The sequence below is a fragment of the Kogia breviceps genome, chromosome 6 (genome assembly GCF_026419965.1).
Source record: "Kogia breviceps isolate mKogBre1 chromosome 6, mKogBre1 haplotype 1, whole genome shotgun sequence".
Lineage (NCBI taxonomy): Eukaryota > Metazoa > Chordata > Mammalia > Artiodactyla > Physeteridae > Kogia > Kogia breviceps.
Window position 1 is genome coordinate 110705771 of NC_081315.1, and position 20749 is coordinate 110726519.

The following is a 20749-nucleotide window of genomic DNA, read 5'->3' on the forward strand; positions in this document are numbered from 1 at the left end:
GTGCATGAGGTGCAGTTATTGTCAGATTTTGTCCCAAAGTCAGTTTATCTGCATCTTTTACCAGTGTGGCCACGGCAGCAATTATTTTCAGACAGGCAGGCCAGCCAGCTGCCACAGGGTCTAATTTCTTTGATAGGTATGCAACAGGGCGATTCCAAGGGCCCAGCTTTTGAGTCAGTACTCCCTTTGCAATACCTTTGTTTTCTGCCACATATAGATGAAAAGGTTTAGTTACATCGGGTAGCCCTAGGGCCGGGGCTGATAGCAAGGCTCTCTTAATTTGGTCAAAAGCCCGTTGTTCCTTGTCACCCCATGTGAATGGGGTGCCGCTCTTGGTTAGGGGGTACAGAGGGGCTGCCAGTTCAGCAAACCCCGGAATCCATAGTCTGCAGAATCCAGCCGTCCCCAAGAATTCTCTGACCTGTTTGGGACTCTTAGGGGCAGGTATTCGGGCCACAGTGTCTTTTCTGCTTTCTGAGAGCCATCTCTGTCCTTCTTTTAGTAAATACCCCAGGTAACTGACCTGTCGCTGACAGATTTGTGCTTTCTTTGCTGAAGCCCGATATCCCAGTGTCTCAAGTCCCGTTAATAGCCTTTCAGTTCCCCCTGACGCAGTCTTCTTGGGTCTCTGCCGATAAAAGAATATCATCAACATATTGAAGCAGAGTTACCTGGGGGTTAGATTCTCTGTACGATGCCAGGTCCTGATGCAGCGCTTCATCGAAGATGGTAGGAGAATTTTTAAATCCTTGAGGCAGGCGTGTCCAAGTCAGCTGGCCTGCTATTCCTGAGGCAGGGTCCTTCCACTCGAAAGCAAAGTAGGGCTGGCTGAGGGAGGAAAGTCTCAAACAAAAGAAAGCATCCTTAAGATCCAAGACAGTGTACCAAGTATGTTGAGGTGGGAGAGTACTCAAGAGGTTATAAGGATTTGGCACAGTGGGGTGCAAGTCTGTTACCTGCTTGTTTACCTCTCGTAGATCCTGTACTGGCCTGTAGTCATTAGTCCCTGGCTTCTTAACAGGCAGGAGAGGCGTGTTCCATGCTGATTGGCATCTCACCAGGATTCCTAATTCCAGCAGTCTCTGTATATGCGGACGGATGCCGTCCCGAGCCTCTTTGCTCATAGGGTATTGGCGGATTGTTACTGGTGTGGCAGTAGCCTTAAGTTCCACTACCACCGGGGGGCGGTATTTTGCCATCCCCATCCCAGCAGTCTCAGCCCAGGCCTGAGGGAACCTAGTCATCCAGTCCTGCATATCAGTTTGTGGAGGTGAGGGTTTCTCATAGATCCTGTGTTCATCTTCTAATTTCATAGTTAAAATCTGGAGGAGCCTTCCCTGGCTATCCGTTATGGTGGGTCCCTCGGGCTGGAAGTGAATCTGTGCCCCGACTTTGGAGAGTAGGTCTCTCCCCAACAGCGGATAGGGGCATTCTCTTACCCAGTGACCTTTTTCTTTACAGTAAGCACATTGATCCTTGTCTAATGGTCGCCTTCCTGTCCGCCCTTCCTGTCTATTCCTGTCTCTAATATTTCCTCCTCTGACTACAGTGGCCAGTATCTTACTCAAATTCCTCTCTTGCCGCTTGTCCCGCCTTAATTCACGGGCCTCTTGCTCCCTCTGCTTCCTTTCTTCCCTTTCCTCTTCTGTTTCCCTCTTATTACATACTTTATCTGCCTCTTTTACTAAGTCCTGAATTGAGAAACCTTGTAGGCCATCCAGCCTTTGTAACTTCTTTCTAATGTCAGGGGCCGCCTGGTCAATAAAGGCCATTGCTATGGTGGCCTTATGTTCCTCAGAAGTTGGATCATAAGGAGTGAACCGTCTAAAAGCCTCCATTAAGCGTTCTAGGAACACGGTTGGTGACTCCTGGGGCCCCTGAGTTACCTCTCTTACCTTGGCCAAATTCGTGGGGCGCCTGGCCGCTCCATGGAGACCCGCCACCAGAGCCTGGCGATACATCTTTAGGTGCTCCTTACCTTCTGGGGTATTGAAGTCCCAAATCGGCCTGACGAGTGGAAAACCGGCATCAATCTCGTTAGGCAACTGGGTAGGTTGCCCATTGGCACCTAACACATTCTTTCTAGCCTCCAAGAGAACCCGTTGCCTTTCCTCAGTTGTGAGGAGAGTCTGGAGGAGCTGTTGACAATCGTCCCAGGTGGGTTGGTGGGAGAAGACAAGAGACTCTATTAAAGCAGTGAGAGCCTGTGGATTTTCAGAGAAAGTAGGGTTATGCATCTCCCAGTTACAAAGATCTGCAGAGGAAAAGGGCCAGTATTGGAGGGGCCTCGATCAGAAGGACTTGGGCCCCCCCACGAGCGGCGCCGGGGAGGTGGAGCATGAGCGCACGTGTTAGAGCGCGGCGACGGGTCTGGTTCCCTCGGCCCCGGGATTCGGCGAGCCCTGCTGCCGGGGGGCTGTAACACTCGGGGAGGGGTGGGCCCGCCGCCGCCGACGCCGACGACGCCGGCGCCGCCGCCGCTGGCCAGCCGCCGAGACGATGACGACCGCGACGACGACGACGGGGCCCCCCCGAGCCACCTTCCCCACCGGCCTTCCCAGCCGTCCCGGAGCCGGTCGCGGCGCACGGTCGCGGCGCACCGCCGCGGTGGAAATGCGCCCGGCGGCGGCCGGTCGCCGGCCGGGGGGCGGTCCCCCGCCGGCCCCACCCCCGGCCCCGCCCGCCTACCCCCGCGACCCCCCCGTCCCCATCCGCCCGCGGAGACGCGGGGGGAGAGGCGAGGGGGGAGGGGTTGGGAGGAACGGGGAGCGGGAAAGATCCGCCGGGCCGCCGGCACGGCCGGACCCGCCGCCGGGTTGAATCCTCCGGGCGGACTGCGCGGACCCCACCCGTTTACCTCTTGAACTCTTTCTTCAAAGTTCTTTTCAACTTTCCCTTACGGTACTTGTTGACTACCGGTCTCGTGCCGGTATTTAGCCTTAGATGGAGTTTACCACCCGCTTTGGGCTGCATTCCCAAGCAACCCGACTCCGGGAAGACCCGGGCCCGGCGCGCCGGGGGCCGCTACCGGCCTCACACCGTCCACGGGCTGGGCCTCGATCAGAAGGACTTGGGCCCCCCCACGAGCGGCGCCGGGGAGTGGGTCTTCCGTACGCCACATTTCCCGCGCCCCACCGCGGGGCGGGGATTCGGCGCTGGGCTCTAGACTTAACTTCGGTCCAGTGACTTAGAGTGAGAGAGAGAGACGTCGTCATAGTTTGTCCCATTATCGTCCGTCAGGAGAAAGATAGAGCACAGGAGAACAATAAAATTTCAGAAGACACACATTAATATTGCCGCCGCGAGCTCGTTTTAAAACCGCAACCAACTCAGATTCAGATGGCAGTTTGTATATCCTGCCAGGACCGATGAAGGGGAGACAAAATTTGTCTCTCCTTCCAGATGGACCACCAGGGCGTCCCCCAGGGTCCGTGGACACCAGCTATTGGCACGTCTGCCTAGCCAGGAGTCCAATACAGATTTCACAGAGAACCGGTTCGCGCGGCTTCTTTCTGATGGCGGCTTACAGAGGACAGAAGACGAACAGACAGACAATTAGGCCTACCTGATACCTCCAACTCCCGAGGTTCCGGCGACCCGGGGCGAGTGGGGATCCCGGACGAGCCCCCAATCTGTTAGACCTGAACGGTCTCTGAGGGGTCCCAGCTCGCCCAAGAACCGCCAAGAGTCGAGAGTCGCTGCAACACGCAAGAGGTTTATTAGGAGCCGGTGCACCGGGGTTCCTTGGTCCTCACGCAGGAGGCCGAAGAGGAACCCCCCCAAGCGGAATTACATACATTTTATAGTTTTCATTATGCAAAGTGTGGATATATCAAGGGTTTTTTCCTCATTGGTTTGTTTGTTCCTGGACCGGAGTGGGGACTTGGCTCTAGTTCCTTGATTGGTTAGCTGTTGGATGCCTGCTTTACATTTACCGGAGTGGGGGTCTTGGCTCTAGTTCCTTGATTGGTTAGCTGTTGGATGCCTACTTTACATTTACCGGAGTGGGGGTTGAGTCACATGAGTTATGGTTGGCTAGGGCGACCTTTAAACTCTGGCTTAATCATTCTTATCACCCGCCATACTGGTTTGCTGAGGTTTCATCCCCCGCCATACTTGTTTGCTCGGAGCGGTTTCTGCCCAGGGCGGGGACATTCCATTATCTTATTGCCAGCGAAAAAGCTTAAAGCTCAAAAGTATCGATAGGGAAGTAGGGGTGTAAGTATAGTTGAGGCCCTACAGAGCCACTAATATGGCCCGTGGGAACTGCGGAAGTCCTTAAAGAGCAAGCAACATCTTAACTGGGGCTGGAAGTATAAATAGGAATTTGCTTGCCACATGAATATAGGGGACAGGGGCAGAGAATATAAATATATATGTGAAGGGCATTCTGGGCAGAGACATCAGCAAGGATTAAGGCATAAAAATGTCAAAGAACAAGACCTCTTTAGAACACAAAGTAGTCAGGTATAGTCAGAGCATAAATCCGAGGAGACCAACTAAGAAACAAATTGTTAAGGGCCTGGAATGTCATGCTGTGAAGTTTAGCTTCATAAGACACTGGAGCAGGGGAGTGATAAAAGTATATATATGTTTTAGGCAGATGCCTTCTGGGGTAAGGTGAGGAAAGAACTAGAAGGGAGGGCTGGACTACATTGTGAAAGGTCACACAGTTACTTCCCTCAAGGTCCTCTGCTCAAAGTAATTGGCACAGGGCAGCTATCTGACAGGAGAGGAGGATGAACTTCACTGCCTAAATAAGAACAATTCCCGTCTGATCTTAATTTGTCCAAACCTCTGCTGAGAACCAGGAACTGAGGAGGCAGCTGCAAAAGCCCCTTCTTACTTTACTCAAGGTACCTGTTAAGTCTCAAGTGTCAAGGTCTGCCTGAGATAAGGAAGCAGAATTGGCATGTCTCGCTCTGGTGGGTGTGAGACCTAGTGACCACACACCATCTTTCGATGATAAATCACACACCATCAAGGCCCTAACTTCTCCTCCAGGACTTGCTTTGGGCAAATACTCTGCCTGCCTTCCTGCCTGAGCCTGGACTGCTTTCTTCCTCTCTAATCCCTTACCCAGATTATTTTCTTTCAGCATCCAACACAAAGCCCACTGTTTGAGAAATCTGCCCTGGTTAACCTGACGATCAAATCTGAGTTCAGGTATGTGACACTGGGCAAGTAACCTAAATTCCCTGAGCCTCAATTTCCTCTATAATATGGGGTACTAATACTTTTTAATAGAGTGGCTGTGAGGACTAAATGAAATAAACATAGTGCCTGACACATGGTAAATGCTTAAGAGCAGATAATAGTATAAGTTAACATATATTAACCACTCACGGTAAGTGTTTTACCTATATCAACTCATTTTGTTCTCACAACTACCCAACAAGGTAGGTATTATAAATCTTTCCATTTTAGAAGTGAGGAAACTAAGGCACAGAGAAGTTAAGCAATCTTCCTACAGTCACACAGCAAAGCCAGGATTTAAACACAGGCTTCCTGCCTGCAAGCTGGAGCTCTTAGGTCGTAGGCTTTGCTACTCAATGGTACCAGTCCCCACTCTGAACTTGCTACTGATCTCACTAATTATGACATATCCTGATTAAGTAGCTTATTTTTCATGTTTATATAACAACCCAGTCTGACTCTACAGCATAGTGCTCTCCGAACTTTATTTGCTATTATTAGCATTACTATTATTAATTAAAGAACACCAATGGAGACAATACTTACAATCTTTTCTTGTCCACCACTCGCTTAACTCGGATGGCTCTTTGTTCTGAGTAAAGTTTACATACTCCTGTTCAGGGGAAAATACCAGAGACCACTTAAAACTGCTTCTCAGGCAAAGGTATCATTAAATACAATGAGACAGGACAGTCTTCAGCTAGCAAAGCTAAATGTTGCATCCCATCTATTGTGAAATGCCACATTTGACCTTTAAGATAAAATGCAATACTTTTTAAGTAATCTTCAATGAAATCCAAAACAGCACTCCTGTGCTCCTTCACTTGCTGGGAATGTATCTCCTTGTGGGCTGTAACAGAAAAGGACAATATTCAGGGCTCTGTATTCAATTATACAGAAGAACAATTCATCAGCTTCCTCACAACAGTTTCTCTATTAGAAGTATTCTTAAAAATACAGCTATAAAACAAGTCTTGTGTCAAGTGACATTACATCTTTAAAAGAGTAAGAGTTACTAGGCTTTGTTGAGAGTAAAAGATTCAACCTGCAGAAAAACTAATTAAATAATTTATGGTTTATTACAGCACGTAGGGATGGCATTTGACACAGCCTTCCTCTTGAGTGTTGACCCTGTTCGTTATTAACAGTGTCCAAAGCTCAAGCTGACCTTCAAGTAACATGTTTAAATCAAACTCAGAGCACACATGCCCCCTCTGGCAGCCTGTTTTTCAGCTTGGAATGCTCTGTCCTCTCCCCTCAGCCATTCACATTTCCTTTAGACACCGAGTCAAACCTTCCTTCTCCAGGAAACCTTGATTCTTTGAGCCACAAGGATACCTTTCTTCTGTGAACCATCACTTCTTAGAGTCTGTGCCAGTTACTTGGCTAGGATAGCTCCGGTTTATGAGAGACTGAGTACCTACCACGTGCAGGTACCCTGTTAGTACTTTACATAAATCACTGCTAATGATCCAAGCAATCCAAAAGGCAATTATAATTATGCCTGTTTTACACATGAAGAAACTAAGGTTCAGAGTCAATAAGGAGGTCATGGTCACGTGGTTTGGTACTCAATTCCTTTTTATTAATGTTCATGTATTTTCTAGGTTATCTCAATGAATGTCCTTAAGGGTAGGGGGCATGATCTGTTTCCACCATAGGGCTGCGTAATCTGAGATTCACATGAGGAATTTAGCTGATCCATGAAATTATACACAAAATTTTGTGCATATGTATATTTTTTTCTGGCGGGAATGTCTATAGCTTTCAACAGACTCTCCAGGTTGTCCATGGAAGCTTCCCAAACAAAAGTCTGTGTCAAGCACAATAGCATCTGGCCACTTGAACTCTATGCTATGTTAATGTAATCTGTATCTGCCTAAGCAAATTGAGCCTTCCTCTTAACCATGAGGGTCTGATACTACAGTTTACTTTAATACTCTAAGTAGAGAGTTTAGAGACCTTGCATCCTTGTCCACATGCCATCAACTGCTGCCGCTCTCGGTGCCACCCAGAACACAGGCACACATGCACACACCACACACGATTCACCTTCCCTGGCCCTGGCCCCTCGGTGAATTTTTGGTCCTCCGCCTCCCTCTTCCCATCTGTTTAACCTGAATTCATGGCCTTTTCATTATTTTTAACAGCTTAGGTTAAAACACTAATCAGGAAAAAAGCATTTTAAAGTTCTGAAACCTAAATCGAAATAAGGACACAACAGAGAGCTTTACACGGCTGTGCCATATGCATCATGTAAGTACTTAATTGAGTCACAGCTGGCTGGCTGCATCTTTCGGGGCACGGCACCTTGTGTTCTCAGTTGCTGGATCGCTTCTGAGCAGGTCCTCATGAATGTCTGAGCATCCTGGTCTATCTGGTCTCGTTCTGTGTCTGTCATTCTCCCATATTCAGACATGACATGGCTAACAGAGAGAGAGAGAGGGACAAAATTAAAGGGCAGCAGCAAATGACCACACATGGAGTCACGGGGTGTGAAAGGAAGAACAAAGTTCCCTGTTGCAGTGACGTTTAAGCTGAGACTTGAAGGATGAGGAGGAACTGGCCAGGCTAAGAGATGGGAGAACGCTCTAGACAGTAGAACCAACACTTACGAAGGCCATCAGGTAGGAAAAGCTTCCTGCAGACCAAACTGGTGCAGGCCACGCCAGCGAGAGAGTGTGGCGGGCCTGGAGTGGAATCAGGGGCCGGAGCACACAGGCCTTGTTAAGAGTGTGGGCTTTGACTTTGAGAACAGCGGGGCAGCTACTGATGGCTGTCACACAGCACACTGACAGAGTCGGAGTCCCCCAGAGGAACCCCTGGGGGCTGCACGGAGAGCGCTGCGGGGACACCATTTGTGAAGAGCTGTTTCAGGCTGGCCTTTCTCCCATGTTGACAAGTGGTCTTCAAAATGAAAGAGCTTTTAGAACCATTTCACCTCCCCTGATAATCAGTTAAAACTCTAAAGTTACTGAACAAGTAAGGGTGCCCACTTTCAGTAATGCTGCACCCTGAAGCTGTTGTAGTTACACCGCTGTGCTCATTTCTGTAAGACATGGGTGGGCGCTGCAGCATTATTATGAACAGTGATGAGACACCCTGGACACCACAGCTGAGATTCAGAATCACAAAATGTCAAGTTAAAAGGGACCTTAGATAATCATTCCACTCCCACCCACCAGCTGCATTAGCCCCCGTTACCATTCTGAGAATAAAATACAAAGTCCTGATATTCCCAACCTCCAACTGTGACCATACTTCCTGCCTCTCGCCCCCATTCACTTCGCTCCAGTCACACTGGCCTCCTTGCTGTCCCCCAATCAGACACACAACCTTCGGCAGCCTGGGCTCTCTCCCAGCAGACGCCTGCCGTCTCTCTGCCCTCGCATCTCTGCTCACACGGCCTGACCAGAGCCAGCCCCCCCGACCAGCCCCTGTGCTGCACCCAGCACTCGCCCTCAGTGGTGGTCACTGCTTGTGTTGGTTATTTTTATTTTTTATTTTTTTTAGTCTCCCTAATCCTTTTGTTTTAAATTGAAGTATAGTTGATTTATAATGTTGTGTTAGTGTGAGGTGTACAGCAAAGTGATTCAGTTATACAGATTCTTCAGTTATACAGATACTTTTCCATCATAGATTACTGCAAGATGTTGACTATAGCTCCCTGTGTTGTACAGTAGGTCCTTGTTGTGTATTTTATACATAGCAGTGTGTATCTGTTAATCCCCAAACTCCTAATTTATCCCTCCCTACCCCTTTCCCCTTTGTTTTCTAAGTCTGTTTCTGTTTAGTAAATAAGTTTATTTGTATCAATTTTTTAGATTCCACATATAAGTGACATCATATGGTATTTGTCTTTCTCTGTCTGACCTACTACACTTAGTATGATAACCTCTAGGTCCATCCATGTGGCTGCAAATGGTATTAGCTCATTCTAATTTATGGTTGAGTAACATTCCATTGTGTGTGTATATATATATATATATATATATATATATATATATATATATATATACACCACATCTTTATCCATTCATCTGTTGATGGGCATTTAGGTTGCTTCCATGTCTCAGCTCTTGTAAATAGTCTGTGCTGGTTATTAAGTCACTGTTTCTCAGCTCCAAAGCCGCCCTCCCACACTCTGCTTTGTGATGTGAGGGCTGCGGCTCCCCAAATCACACTACTCTTCTCTGACTATACGTTCCTTACCTGGCTTGTTTTCCTTTACAGCACTCTGAAATAGTAATGTCCATGTCCTCCCAGGAGCATGCAAGCTTCACGAAAGCAGGGACTTTGTCTCGTTCACTTCTGTTTCCCCAATACCTAAAAATGCTGTCCCCCACACAGTAAGTGTGCTAACATTAGCCGAGCACTTGGGATGTGCCAGACACTATTCTTGGTGCCTAACAGTATTTTATTTACTTATTAATCCTCACAATTCATTCATTCACTCACTTGTATACTAGCCCCCCATATGTCAGGCACTGTGGCGGGGCTGGAAGTTCAAAGTTAATTAAGTAAGGCTCACTTCTGATTCCCACAGAGGGTACCACACCACAGAGGAGACCGGCACAGACACTGGGGGCACAGGAACTGTGGCGGATGGCACTGGTCTGGAAGTGGACTGTGGGACCCACGCGGGGAGTGGTCGGTTCATGCAGGGGAGGTGCTGGGCAGGTGGAGAGGAAGAGTCTCCACACGGGGGACAGCGGCAAAAGACCTGCTCCAAATCCCCAGCCTGTGGGTCACGGCTGGAATGACCACATAACGTATGATCTACAACAGGACACATCTGAGCATGAAAGGGAAAACAGAAGTATACCAGGTGGTCCCTGTAAACCAAGCATCCTAGCTATGGACCTCTGGGACCCCCCTTGATTTATTTCAAGGGGCAGCACATCACATGCACCCAATGTCTCCACGCTGAATGTGTCTAGCATATGTCTACACAACTTTCCAAAGGAATGTAGACGGGATTATGATAAGTACACATTTACTTAAAGTTACCAAATCTGCATTAGCTGTTTCTTCAGTATCAACAGGTTTCCCCCAAATACAACAATCATACAAAATACAAATATGCCACTATCAACTGGAAAGGAGTCCCTGCGGTACAGAAAGTGGGGACTGCTGGCTGGCGTAGTCATTGGAGGATTTTAAACTGAGGAATCTTGCATTTTACGTGGGGTCTTCTGTGGTCGCTGGCCTGGAGGTGGATGAAATCAGACCCCAGTTAAGAGGGCACTGAGCATCCAGGAGGAGATGAACAGAGCCTGGGCAAGGCCATGTCAGTCGGGGAGAGGAAGCATAACAGATCTGAGAGAGATCTCATAGATTGGGTCTAACAAGACCGAGCTGACTGGGTGTGGAGGTAAATGAGGAGACGCCTAGGACACAGAGCACAGAAGAAAGCGCAGGTGTGGAAGAAAAGATGAGAAGGTGCAGGGCCAAAGATGGCATGGAAAGTTTAAGACGTGACAGATGAGATGGAGCAACTTGAGAAAGGGTTCAAACTTTGATTCTTCTGTGATGTTTTAGAAACAGTACTAGCTATGTAATCGGCATTTGAAACACTTATCAAAAGTAACGAACGCTTGCCAGTGACACAGCCCCAAATTAAGTATCACCATAACAAAATTACTACTATTTGGAAAAGGTTAACCATCTGGCAAATAATTCCAAAAAGATATATTCTCACAGTACATGCACATATAACTTTTTCAAACTTTGATTTTATCTCCTTTACGATGTGCAAAGGAATAATTTTATTACAGACTTCAATTTATCTAAACGTTAGATTCAGTTTAAGGAGATTATGTGAGGTATAGGTTTGGATTAGTCAATTTATTTCAGGGAGAAACAAGGAAAAAAACCAGAGAAGTAAGTTTATTCGCTGGTTCAGAAATTTAAAGGAATAGGCTTTTAAAAATTATCTGGTTGATATAGTATACTATGTTAAGAAAGTGCAAGTTCAAAATTACAAAATATCACTGACATTCTGCCTATTAATTTAATATGCAATTAGATACTTCCTGAAGACAGAGAAGAAGAGAGAATAATGTAAGTCATTTTAGACTCTGTTCCAAAGGTTACTGAAAAGGTCTGGACAAAAGTTAAAGACCACAATCTCATTTTTGCTATAAATATTAAATATGAGCAAGTGTAGTACCTTGCCCATAGTATATGCCCAATATACATTATGAAATGAAACTGTTAATGTTTGGGCTACAGACATGAACAAAACATAGACCCTGCTCTCAATAAACTATATCACAATAGGTAACGTCCACAGGCTTATGTACACAACTATACATCATAAACAAAGGTTAATAGCCATATAACACTTTCCATGCATTAACGCTAACACGAATTCACTGTTCTAAGCACTTCACATATATTTACCCACTTAATTATCAAAATTCTGTGAGGTGGGTACTATTATAATTCCCATTTTACGCATGAAGCAACTGAGGCACAGAGAGGTTAAGTAACTTGCCAAGGTCACGCAGCTAGGAATTAGCAGAGTTGGGATTTGAACCCAGGCATCCTGGCTCCATACTCTTAACCACTGCTCAAGGCACTTCTTGAGTCATAAAAGGTAGAAGAGTTCAGAAGAGGGGATGCTTATTCCCAGAGGAGAAAGAACTGGAAATAAGAAAGAAAGAAGCGGCTACTAACACTTGTCCCTATAATGCAACTCAAAAGGACAGAAGTAATGCTCTTGAGACTAGATGTTCCACGACTGATACTTTGTTTTCAAAAGTGAAACCAGGGCAAATGGTCTTCTAAACACTTTGTGATAAAATCTAGAGAAACTAAAGTTCTGAAGTTCTACAATTTATGAAGGAGAAAGGGAAATGTCACTGTGACATACAGCACAGTGGCCACCAAGCTGACACAGGGCTGAGGTTACTGACGTTCACCTCAGCCTGATAAAGAGAACAGAACACTGGTGCAGTCCACAAACTATTAACAGACTGCTTTCACATGATGGACACTCAAAAAATACTTGGTTGCCTGGATTTTGTTTAATTGATCTGACTCTTTCCATCCTAAACTTCCGAGGGTTATAGGAAAAGTCTGGCTCCTGGAAGAAGGCCAGGAGTGGGAAGCAATGAGAGAAGGGCCATTTGGAGTTAAGAGTCCAGAGACCGGCGCTGTACAGAGAACGGAGAGTTACTAGCTCACCAGCAGCTGAGTTTAGGATCAAGTGGGAATCAGACAGAGATCAAAATATTGGCTTTATATGATTACTAACCTCACACGGTCCCCTAATGGTGCCTGGCAATTATGCGGTATGTCTTCACTGTGTCTGCTTTCCCACTCTCCCAGGTGCCTGTTTCCTATCTTCTCCTCACAGCTCAAACCTCCAACACCTCCGTCCCCATCTGCAGCATCAGTAATAACTGTGCTTCCTGGTTTCTGAGAGCTCTTCCAAGCTCTCCCCACCTCGCTTCCCATGGGCCGGCACACTGTGCCTTCTCCCCAGCTAAGGATGAGGTGTCCATCTCCTAGCTCTGCCCCTCCACCTGGACACCAGGTTGGCCCCAGTGATTCTCCTTTCTCTCTCGTGCACCATCAACCGTTAAAGAATTACCGCGCAGACACGGTGCTTAGGCAGTGTCTGGCACACGGTGAACACTACACGTGTTAGTTCCTAATAAAATCAATTTTCCCCGTCTACTGGATCTTTCCTAGCCACATACAAACATGCTGTTATTTCTCCCAACTTAAAAAACAAAAGAAAATCTCTCAAATCCACGTCTCCTACCAGTTACTGTCCGATTTCCCCGCTTTTTTCAGGAAAACTCCTCTGAGACGCTTACAACCCTGTCTCCATCTTCCTGACTACTCTCTCTCTCGACCCCACATCCAAAGGGCCTTTTGCCCTCATCCCCCGACTGCGGTCCTCACTCCCCAGGGTCACCACTGGGTCATCCCTCCCCTCAGTTACTTTCCACAGATTGGATGGAGCTAATGGCTCCCCTCCCCCTGATTTGCTTTCTCCTCTGTCTTCCCCGACAATACCCTCTCCCGTTTCCCTCCTATCTCCCCGGCTGCTCGTTTTCAGGCTTTTTGTTGATACCTTTTACCCTCAGTCCCTCAATCTTCCCACTGTCTACATCACTCCCTTGGTGAGTTCAGCTAGGCTTGTGGCTTTTTTTTTTTTGTCAGCGTATATACCAGTTCTACAATGACAAGTCCAAATGTATGTCTTCAGCTTGAACCTCTCCTTGAACCCGAGACGCGTACATCTAACTGCTGGCTCAACATCTCTATTCAGATGTTTAACCTGTGTTGCAAATATGCCCCAAACTGAGCTCCTGCCCGCTCTCTTCAAACATGCTCCCCCATCTGGGTTGATGGCAATTCCATTCCTTCTAGCTGCTCAGGCCCCAAACCTGGAGTCATCCTTGCACCTCTTTTTCTCTCCCAGCTCACAGCTAATCCATTAACAAATCTCGTTGGCTCTACCTTCAAAATAATTCCAGAATGTGACCTCGTTATCACATCCACTGCTAACCCCTCTGGGCCATGCCATCGGCATCTCTCAGCTGGACCGTAACCGCAGCCTCCCAGCTGGTCTGCTGCTTCTGTTGTGTCCCTCCACAGATTATTCTAACACACTAGCCTTACTGATCCTGTTAGAAAGTTAGTCAGATCCTATTAACCCTCTGTATAGACCTTCTAGTGCTTCCCCCCTAAGAGTAAAAGCCGAGGTCCTTACAAGAGCTACATGAGCCATAAGACAGCTCACGAGATCTGGCTGCTGCCCCCTCTCTGAGCTCATCTTCAACTACCACCTCCCACACTCCCCAGTCCCTCCTGCTCCAGCCACCCTGGCCTCGCTGCTGTTCCTTGAACCCTCCAGACATACTCCTGCATTAGGACCTTACACTTGCTGCCGTCTTCTCCTTCTAGAATGTCATTTCCCTGGATATCTACATAAACTGACTGCTTACTTCTTTTAGGTATTTACTCAACGTCCCCCCCATCTTAAAAAGTCCTTCCCTAAGCTACGTTTATAAACTTGTACCCTCCCTGACATTTTCTGTTTTCCCTTCTCCCCTCCCCCTAAAAGCATTTATCCTGCTCTAACACTATTACGTTTTACTCATTTATTTTGTTTCTTGTCTATCTTCCTCTCCAAAATATAAGTTCCATAAAGGCAGGGACATTTGTCTGTCTGTTCATTAGTGCATCCCATCATCACGAGCAATACCCAGGATTTAGTAAGCTGATAAATCAATATCTCAATAGCCCAATACTTTCTGAGCAACCTCACTTAATGCATGAGAATGACCTGAAGAGGCCGGACACACAGCGACACAACTGTGCTCCTTAATAGGTCCCTCCCGGATTTACTTCACTCCCACCCAAGACCTGCAGGCACCCCCCTTCCAGAGCCTTCCCTGGAAAAGTGGAGGCACAGAGGGGCAGGGAATGTGTCCATCCTGATGACAGGACCCCAAGAGAAGAGGGAGGAGTAAGCCTGAGGCTCTTCCCAGGGCCAACCAGGAGGCCAGGCTCCTCTCCTCCCTCAGTGCGGCACCTTCCCACGCCCCAACCCCAGGGTCCACATTTTCGGGGGCGGGGGGTCGTTGGAAGGAGAGAAGGAAGCCCACAGGTTCCTGGGGAATGGATGGTCCTCTCCTCAGCAGAACCTGAAAAGCAACAGAGACCTATTTCCCTATCCCAACCCTCCCCAATATTTTGTTTTCTTAACTAGCTTAGCTTAACATGGGTAACCCTGACAGAATGTACTCTACCTGAGGCAGAAGACCCCAGAGAGAGGGGAAAGGGCTGGGCAAGCATGCTCCACCCTCCTCCCAACTCCCCAGTCAGGTTAAGGCGGGCGGAGTGAGAGCAGTGAGCAGAGGGGCAGCGAGTCCTGTGCCACCCCTAATAGAAACCATCTCCCCGGAAACGGAGACTAACGGGGTCGGGAACAAATAAATAAGACAGGTACCCACTTCCAAGTGGCTATGCACCCTGTGGATGGAGCAGACCTATAAATGACTAATTCCAAGAACATAAGATTAACATCCTCCTACTCTATTTTGACTTAATGGAAACTCAGCTCAGTGAAATTGAAAAGGTCTAAAGGTTAATTTGATAAAACTGATTACTCAATTAAAAGGTGATGTTCCTTTAGGAGACATTATATATTAACCTTTTAAACTGGAAATTGACAGAATGGTTATTCTATTAGTAACAACAACAAAAACCAAGAAAGTTTCTCCCCCAGGTGGTATTGTTTTGTTGCCAGGATATTGAGGAAAAGGTACATCTACCAGAAGTGGAGGAATTAGTTTTAATTAAAATCATTCAAGGGATCCAGCCAGAGGCTACCTAGGTTGCATGCTGTTCTGCTCTAGTAAAATGTCATTATTTTTAAAAAATTAAATGGGTCAATAAAGTCTGAGCTCTACATTGTGGAAAAGATTACAGCTTCCTAACTATGCCAAGCTAACATAGCCTTATGGGTCTGAAGGCAGTATTTCTCTCCATTCCATGATCACACTCCGTCCAAAATCTTCTCAGAACAGGCCAAGGCCAGCACATTGCATTGGGAGGCAGAGCAGTAAAAAAAAAAGAAAGGCTTTAAAGAGTCTACCACCTTTGGGAGGGAGAGCTTGATGGGAGAAGATAAGGATGGCCTTTCTCCATCTGGAGAGAATGTAGGGCATGGAAGGGAATGCTTATTCCCTAGTCCTCATGTTTCTACATGAATCCACTCCTCTAGCATGACACCTAACCTCAGCCTCCTCCCTCCTGCCCCTCCCTTGGAGGCAGGGACTTCTCTGATTGGCAGCCTGGCAGAAGGACCTGGGCATGGGCGTGAACACGCATCGGGCCACGGCTAGTCTCTCTCCTCTCCTCTGGGATCTGCCTGCTTACTGACAGCAGAGGATCTGCCTGCCCTCTCTCTCATATGCTATCAGGGGCCTCTGTGTTCTCTGTGCTCCAGGGCTGTGACCGTTCAGTGGCACTAACGGCTGAGTGCATCTAATTCAGGAGCCTTCAGCAAGGTCAACCTCCTGCAGACATAACCTCTGCCTCCACCCTAGGTTTCACTAGTGATCATGCTGAGAACACGTCCATCTCTGTCAGGTCGACTTGACTCTGGCATCCTCTCTCTCTCTTTCTCTCCCTCCCTCCCATCTCTGGCAGGAAATTAGAGGTGCTTTCTTTATCAACTGACCACTGCCCCAACCTCATCACAGGTCAACTGGGATTCCAATTCAGGTACCATTCACCAAGGGACTTCAATGTGCCAGGAACTCTCACACATCTCTTTTAATCCTCACAAGAACATTATCCACACTTCATTTAAAAACAAACAAAAAAAGCAAGCACAAAGATGTGAAGTGAGCTGTATACACTTACATGATTAATACGTGGTAGAACTGGGACTAGAACCTAGGTGTGATTGACCCTCAAAGTCCCTGATCTTTCAAAGGGACCAAAACAGGGGTAGGAGTGAAACTCAGACTGCACTGGCTGGCCAAGAACTGCAACTGGGAAAAGGAATTAAAGACTGAGTTTCTATAATGGGGTAATGATGGGTCAAGACTCAGAAAGCCTCAGGAGCTCTAGTTCTGCTGATGCTGCAGCCACACAACCAGTAAGTGGCAGGGTGAGATGGGCTCCAGGGACCCTGGTCCTCTGCCCCAGAGTGTGCTGCCATGGTAGCCGGGAAAGGGGGAGGCCGAGGCCAGCTGCCCACTGTCCTGAGCAGGGGCATGAGGACTCAGAGTAAGTCCACACCTGCTCTGGAAACACTGACACACTGAGGTGGAGCTGAGCTGTGCTGTTCGAGGAGAAATGCCTGAATCCCACCATTATAATCAAAAGTTTAAAACTATTGCAAAGTTACAGAATAGCAGCCTTATAATCTTTTTATAAATCCATTGCTTTTTTAAAAAAAAATTACTTATTTATTTTTGGCTGCGTTGTGTCTTCATTGCTGCGCGCGGGCTTTCTCTGGTTGCAGCGAGCGGGGGCTACTCTTCGTTGCGGTACGCGTGCTGCTCACTGCGGTGGCTTCTCTTGCTGCGGAGCACAGGCTCTAGGTGCGCGGGCTTCCGTAGTTGTGGCGCGCAGGCTCAGTAGTTGTGGCGCACAGGCTTAGTTGCTCTGTGGCATGCGGGATCTTCCCGGACCAGGGCTCGAATCCGTGTCCCCTGTACTGGCAGGCGGATTCTTAACCACTGCGCCACCAGGGAAGTCCCCTCATTGCTTTCTTCTTTTTGCACTGCATTTCAATTGTACTGTCTTGTTTGAATCTCCTAACAAGTGGCAAGCGATCATCACTCTCATTATTTAGAGCAGGGCTCCTTAAACCTTTCCTGAAAAGGGCCACACAGTATACATATTAGACTTTGAGGGCCATATAGCCTGTCACAGCCACTCAGCTCTGTTGTCGTAGTATAAAAGCTACCATCGATAACACTCAAATGAATGGGCGCGGCGCTGTTCCAATGAGCTTTATTTATAGACACCGAAAATTTAATTTCATATAATTTTCTTAAGTGGTAAAACATTATTATAATAATTACTATTATTTTTAAAAACTGGTTTTATTTCTTATGTATTACACGTATACTGTTAGGAGGGACAGTGTATTTGATTAACCAGGGAAGAGGAGGTGGGGCACTGGCCCAGCATCTTCCCTTAATTTCATCTTCTTTTTAAAAAAAATATTTATTTATTTATTTATTTTGGTTGCACCAGGTCTTAGTTGCGGCATGCGTGTGGGATCTAGTTCCCTGACCGGGGATCAACCCGGGCTCCCTGCATTGGGAGGGAGGAGTCTTAACCAGAGCCATCAGGGGAGTCCCTATTGTTATTATTTTCCCTCCAGCCATTTAAAAATATAAGAACAATTCTCAGCTCACAGGCTGTACAAAAATAGGCAGCGGACTGGACTTGGCCCATAGGCTGTGGTTTGCTGACCCCTGGTTTAGAGGAAGACACTGCATTTTACAGATTAAGTGACTTTCTCAGGTTTCAACGGCTAATAAGGGGACAGGGTGGCCTGAACTAAACCAACCTTTAAAGCATTCACCTGGCTGGATGCCTTTTCAAGGCAAAAGGGAGTTAATAATGGATTTCCATGAGAGATCTCTACAGCCACTTATTTAACCTCAGTTGTAAAGTACTAAAGAAAGGAGCTGGAACTGATAGGCTTACATCAGTTTTATTAAGCTTTCCAAAATGACTGTTGCTGCCATTTTTATGCACTATAAAATTAGCATCTGATGTACATACACCTTTAAAAATAAAATTTACACCGCCATCTAGTGGTGACCAACTATTTTAACTGAGAACTTTTAAAATAAGGTTTTCTTGGTACTAAGCATTAGAATAATTTAGTATATTCCAAAATTATGCAAATGAAATGCACGTAAAAGTATAAAGTAGACAAACTGGTAGAGATTATTTAAAATTCACCTGGGGCATAATTATTTTCTCTGTTAAAGAATTTATATGAAACATTTTCATTTTTGCATATATTGACAAAGTTTTTTTAAAAAATCAGATATTTTCTAACTGTGCTAGGAAGGCTTCTGAAGGGCAAAATCCCTTGTTTTATAATGATGAAATCCTAAAAAGATGCTTCTAATGATGTCACTTCATATGTCTAATCCAACTTTTCCATTAATTTAGGTAATACACTTGAAGCTGATTCCTATGGTAGAAACGCCACACTAAAGCCAGGTGCAAATGTAGGTCAGGGAAGAGCAGGAGGCATGATATCTGCACTGCAGTGTTCCTGTGTCTACTGAGAGCTGGAGTCTATTCCAGAAGCCATTTTGGAAGGCTCAATCAAAATGCTTTTTCTTTTTAAAAATCAACCTAACCAAAAGTTTCTTCACTAGAGGCAAGAGCTCTTGTCTTTCCAAATGGCATTTTTACATGACTTGCATTATCTCTTCATTTGCTCAGCAATATGCATTCAGTGAGAAACTGCCCCATTTCTCTCTGCATGTTTCACATAACATATATGGCACACACAGAGCTACAGACACATGGGAACATCAGAATAGGGGACATTGCTGTGAGGAGATGGTGACTTTGAGGACATGGGGTATGGCTGAACTTACCTTGGCTGGGGGGAGCCCCTTTTTGCTCTGCAGATATTCTTCCACTGCCAAACTGACCTTCCCCATTACAACCCTAAGTTAGTAAAAAGTGAGGACAAAAAGCTCAAAAGGAATATAGGTATGGAAAAGAACACTCACTAAAAATCACGGTAAAAAACAGACACTTACCTATAAGCATTAATATAATCTTTCCTGTGTTCCAGAAGAAAATCTCTCAGTTTGCCAATGTGTGAAATCTATAATGAAAAGAAAGCAAATGATTTATATGGATAAATACGTTACGCTCATATGCAACAAATTTTAAATTAGTAGAGAATGGAATGCAGGTAGTAAAAAGATTTTGAAGCTACAAACTGGATATCTCTGGTTTTAGACTCCTGTATAATCACTGACTTGTTGGGTGGCTTTGGGAAAGTCACCCACATTCCTGGGTCTTGGTCTCTTACAGATGGTTCCTTCTTCCTGTAATTGTTGTGATCTGTGACATAACGAAGAGATGATCTCTAAGGAACTTCGAGATTCAATGAGATAGTGCAGGTCTAGTAACTACACAGCATGTGCTCAATAAAGGCCAATTCCCTTCCTTATGTGTCTTATATCCAAAATTTTATAGATAAATATTCCTTCTTCCAAGCGTTCTAGGGGATGGATTCTAAGGCTGGAGCTATCAAGTGTATAAATAGGGCCCATGCAGAGCAGCAGAATTAAAGAAAAGATGCAGGAGCAACAATTTATCCCTACACAGCAAATCTCCATCTTCCCTACTTCCACGGATGAACACAACAGACACAAAAGTACAGAGGACGGAATTTGTGATGGTTCATTTCTAGTACTAAAGCATGTGTCAGTTAATGTGTGTGGAATGAGGGATTAAGAAACAAATAAAATAAAAAGAGGTAGGAAGAAACCTAGGATCATGGTCAACATGGACAAAAGTGTTTCTAGAAGGAAAGAATGATTAACTAAGTTGGTGGCCTTCTCTGTCCTTTGACCACAGCTCACACTAGTTTCCTCCTAATGTCCTTTGTACTTGTTCCAAACATACGTAGCCCCAGCCTTGAAGGATGTGCTGAACTTTCATCTTTTTCATGAAAGTTTTTCTGTCAAGGCCAACTCAGGCTAATTTTCGCTTTGCTCTCAACTTAAAAGCACTTCTGCATCCCACCCACTGGGCACTCAGCTACACACAGCCACGTCCTCTGGCTTCACTTTTGCATGCACGCCTCTTTCTTGGGGGTTAGGAACCACGCAAGGAGGGGCTGCACAGCTTCCCGCATGGCTCTAAGCACAACATGAAGCCCAGAAGGTGTCGGTTAGTATTTGTGGAATGAGTATATGTTTAAATGCAAAAATAGTATCTACCACTAAAGAAACATTCAGCATTTGTCTTCGAGACAGGTCAGTAAAGGTTCAGTTAAATTTCTCACAGAGTCTAGACT

The 20749-nt window shown here is 46.2% G+C and overlaps 1 protein-coding gene across 2 annotated transcripts in view; it reads right to left on the bottom strand.

Moving 5' to 3' along the window:
- STX18 (syntaxin 18) overlaps positions 1 to 20749 on the bottom strand; it is a 128280-nt gene that overhangs the window by 40043 nt on the left and 67488 nt on the right. Inside the window, exons 2-6 of one of the 2 annotated variants that reach the window (XM_067036393.1) lie at positions 19479 to 19546; positions 19311 to 19383; positions 7507 to 7622; positions 5969 to 6046; positions 5743 to 5809 (exon numbers count right to left, since the gene is read on the bottom strand). In XM_067036393.1, the coding sequence (XP_066892494.1) occupies positions 5743 to 5809; positions 5969 to 6046; positions 7507 to 7615 (254 nt within the window). In that variant the 5' untranslated portion in view covers positions 7616 to 7622; positions 19311 to 19383; positions 19479 to 19546. The remainder of the gene's footprint in view (positions 1 to 5742; positions 5810 to 5968; positions 6047 to 7506; positions 7623 to 19310; positions 19384 to 19478; positions 19547 to 20749) is intronic. The other variant, XM_059066292.2, reaches the window with a different exon arrangement.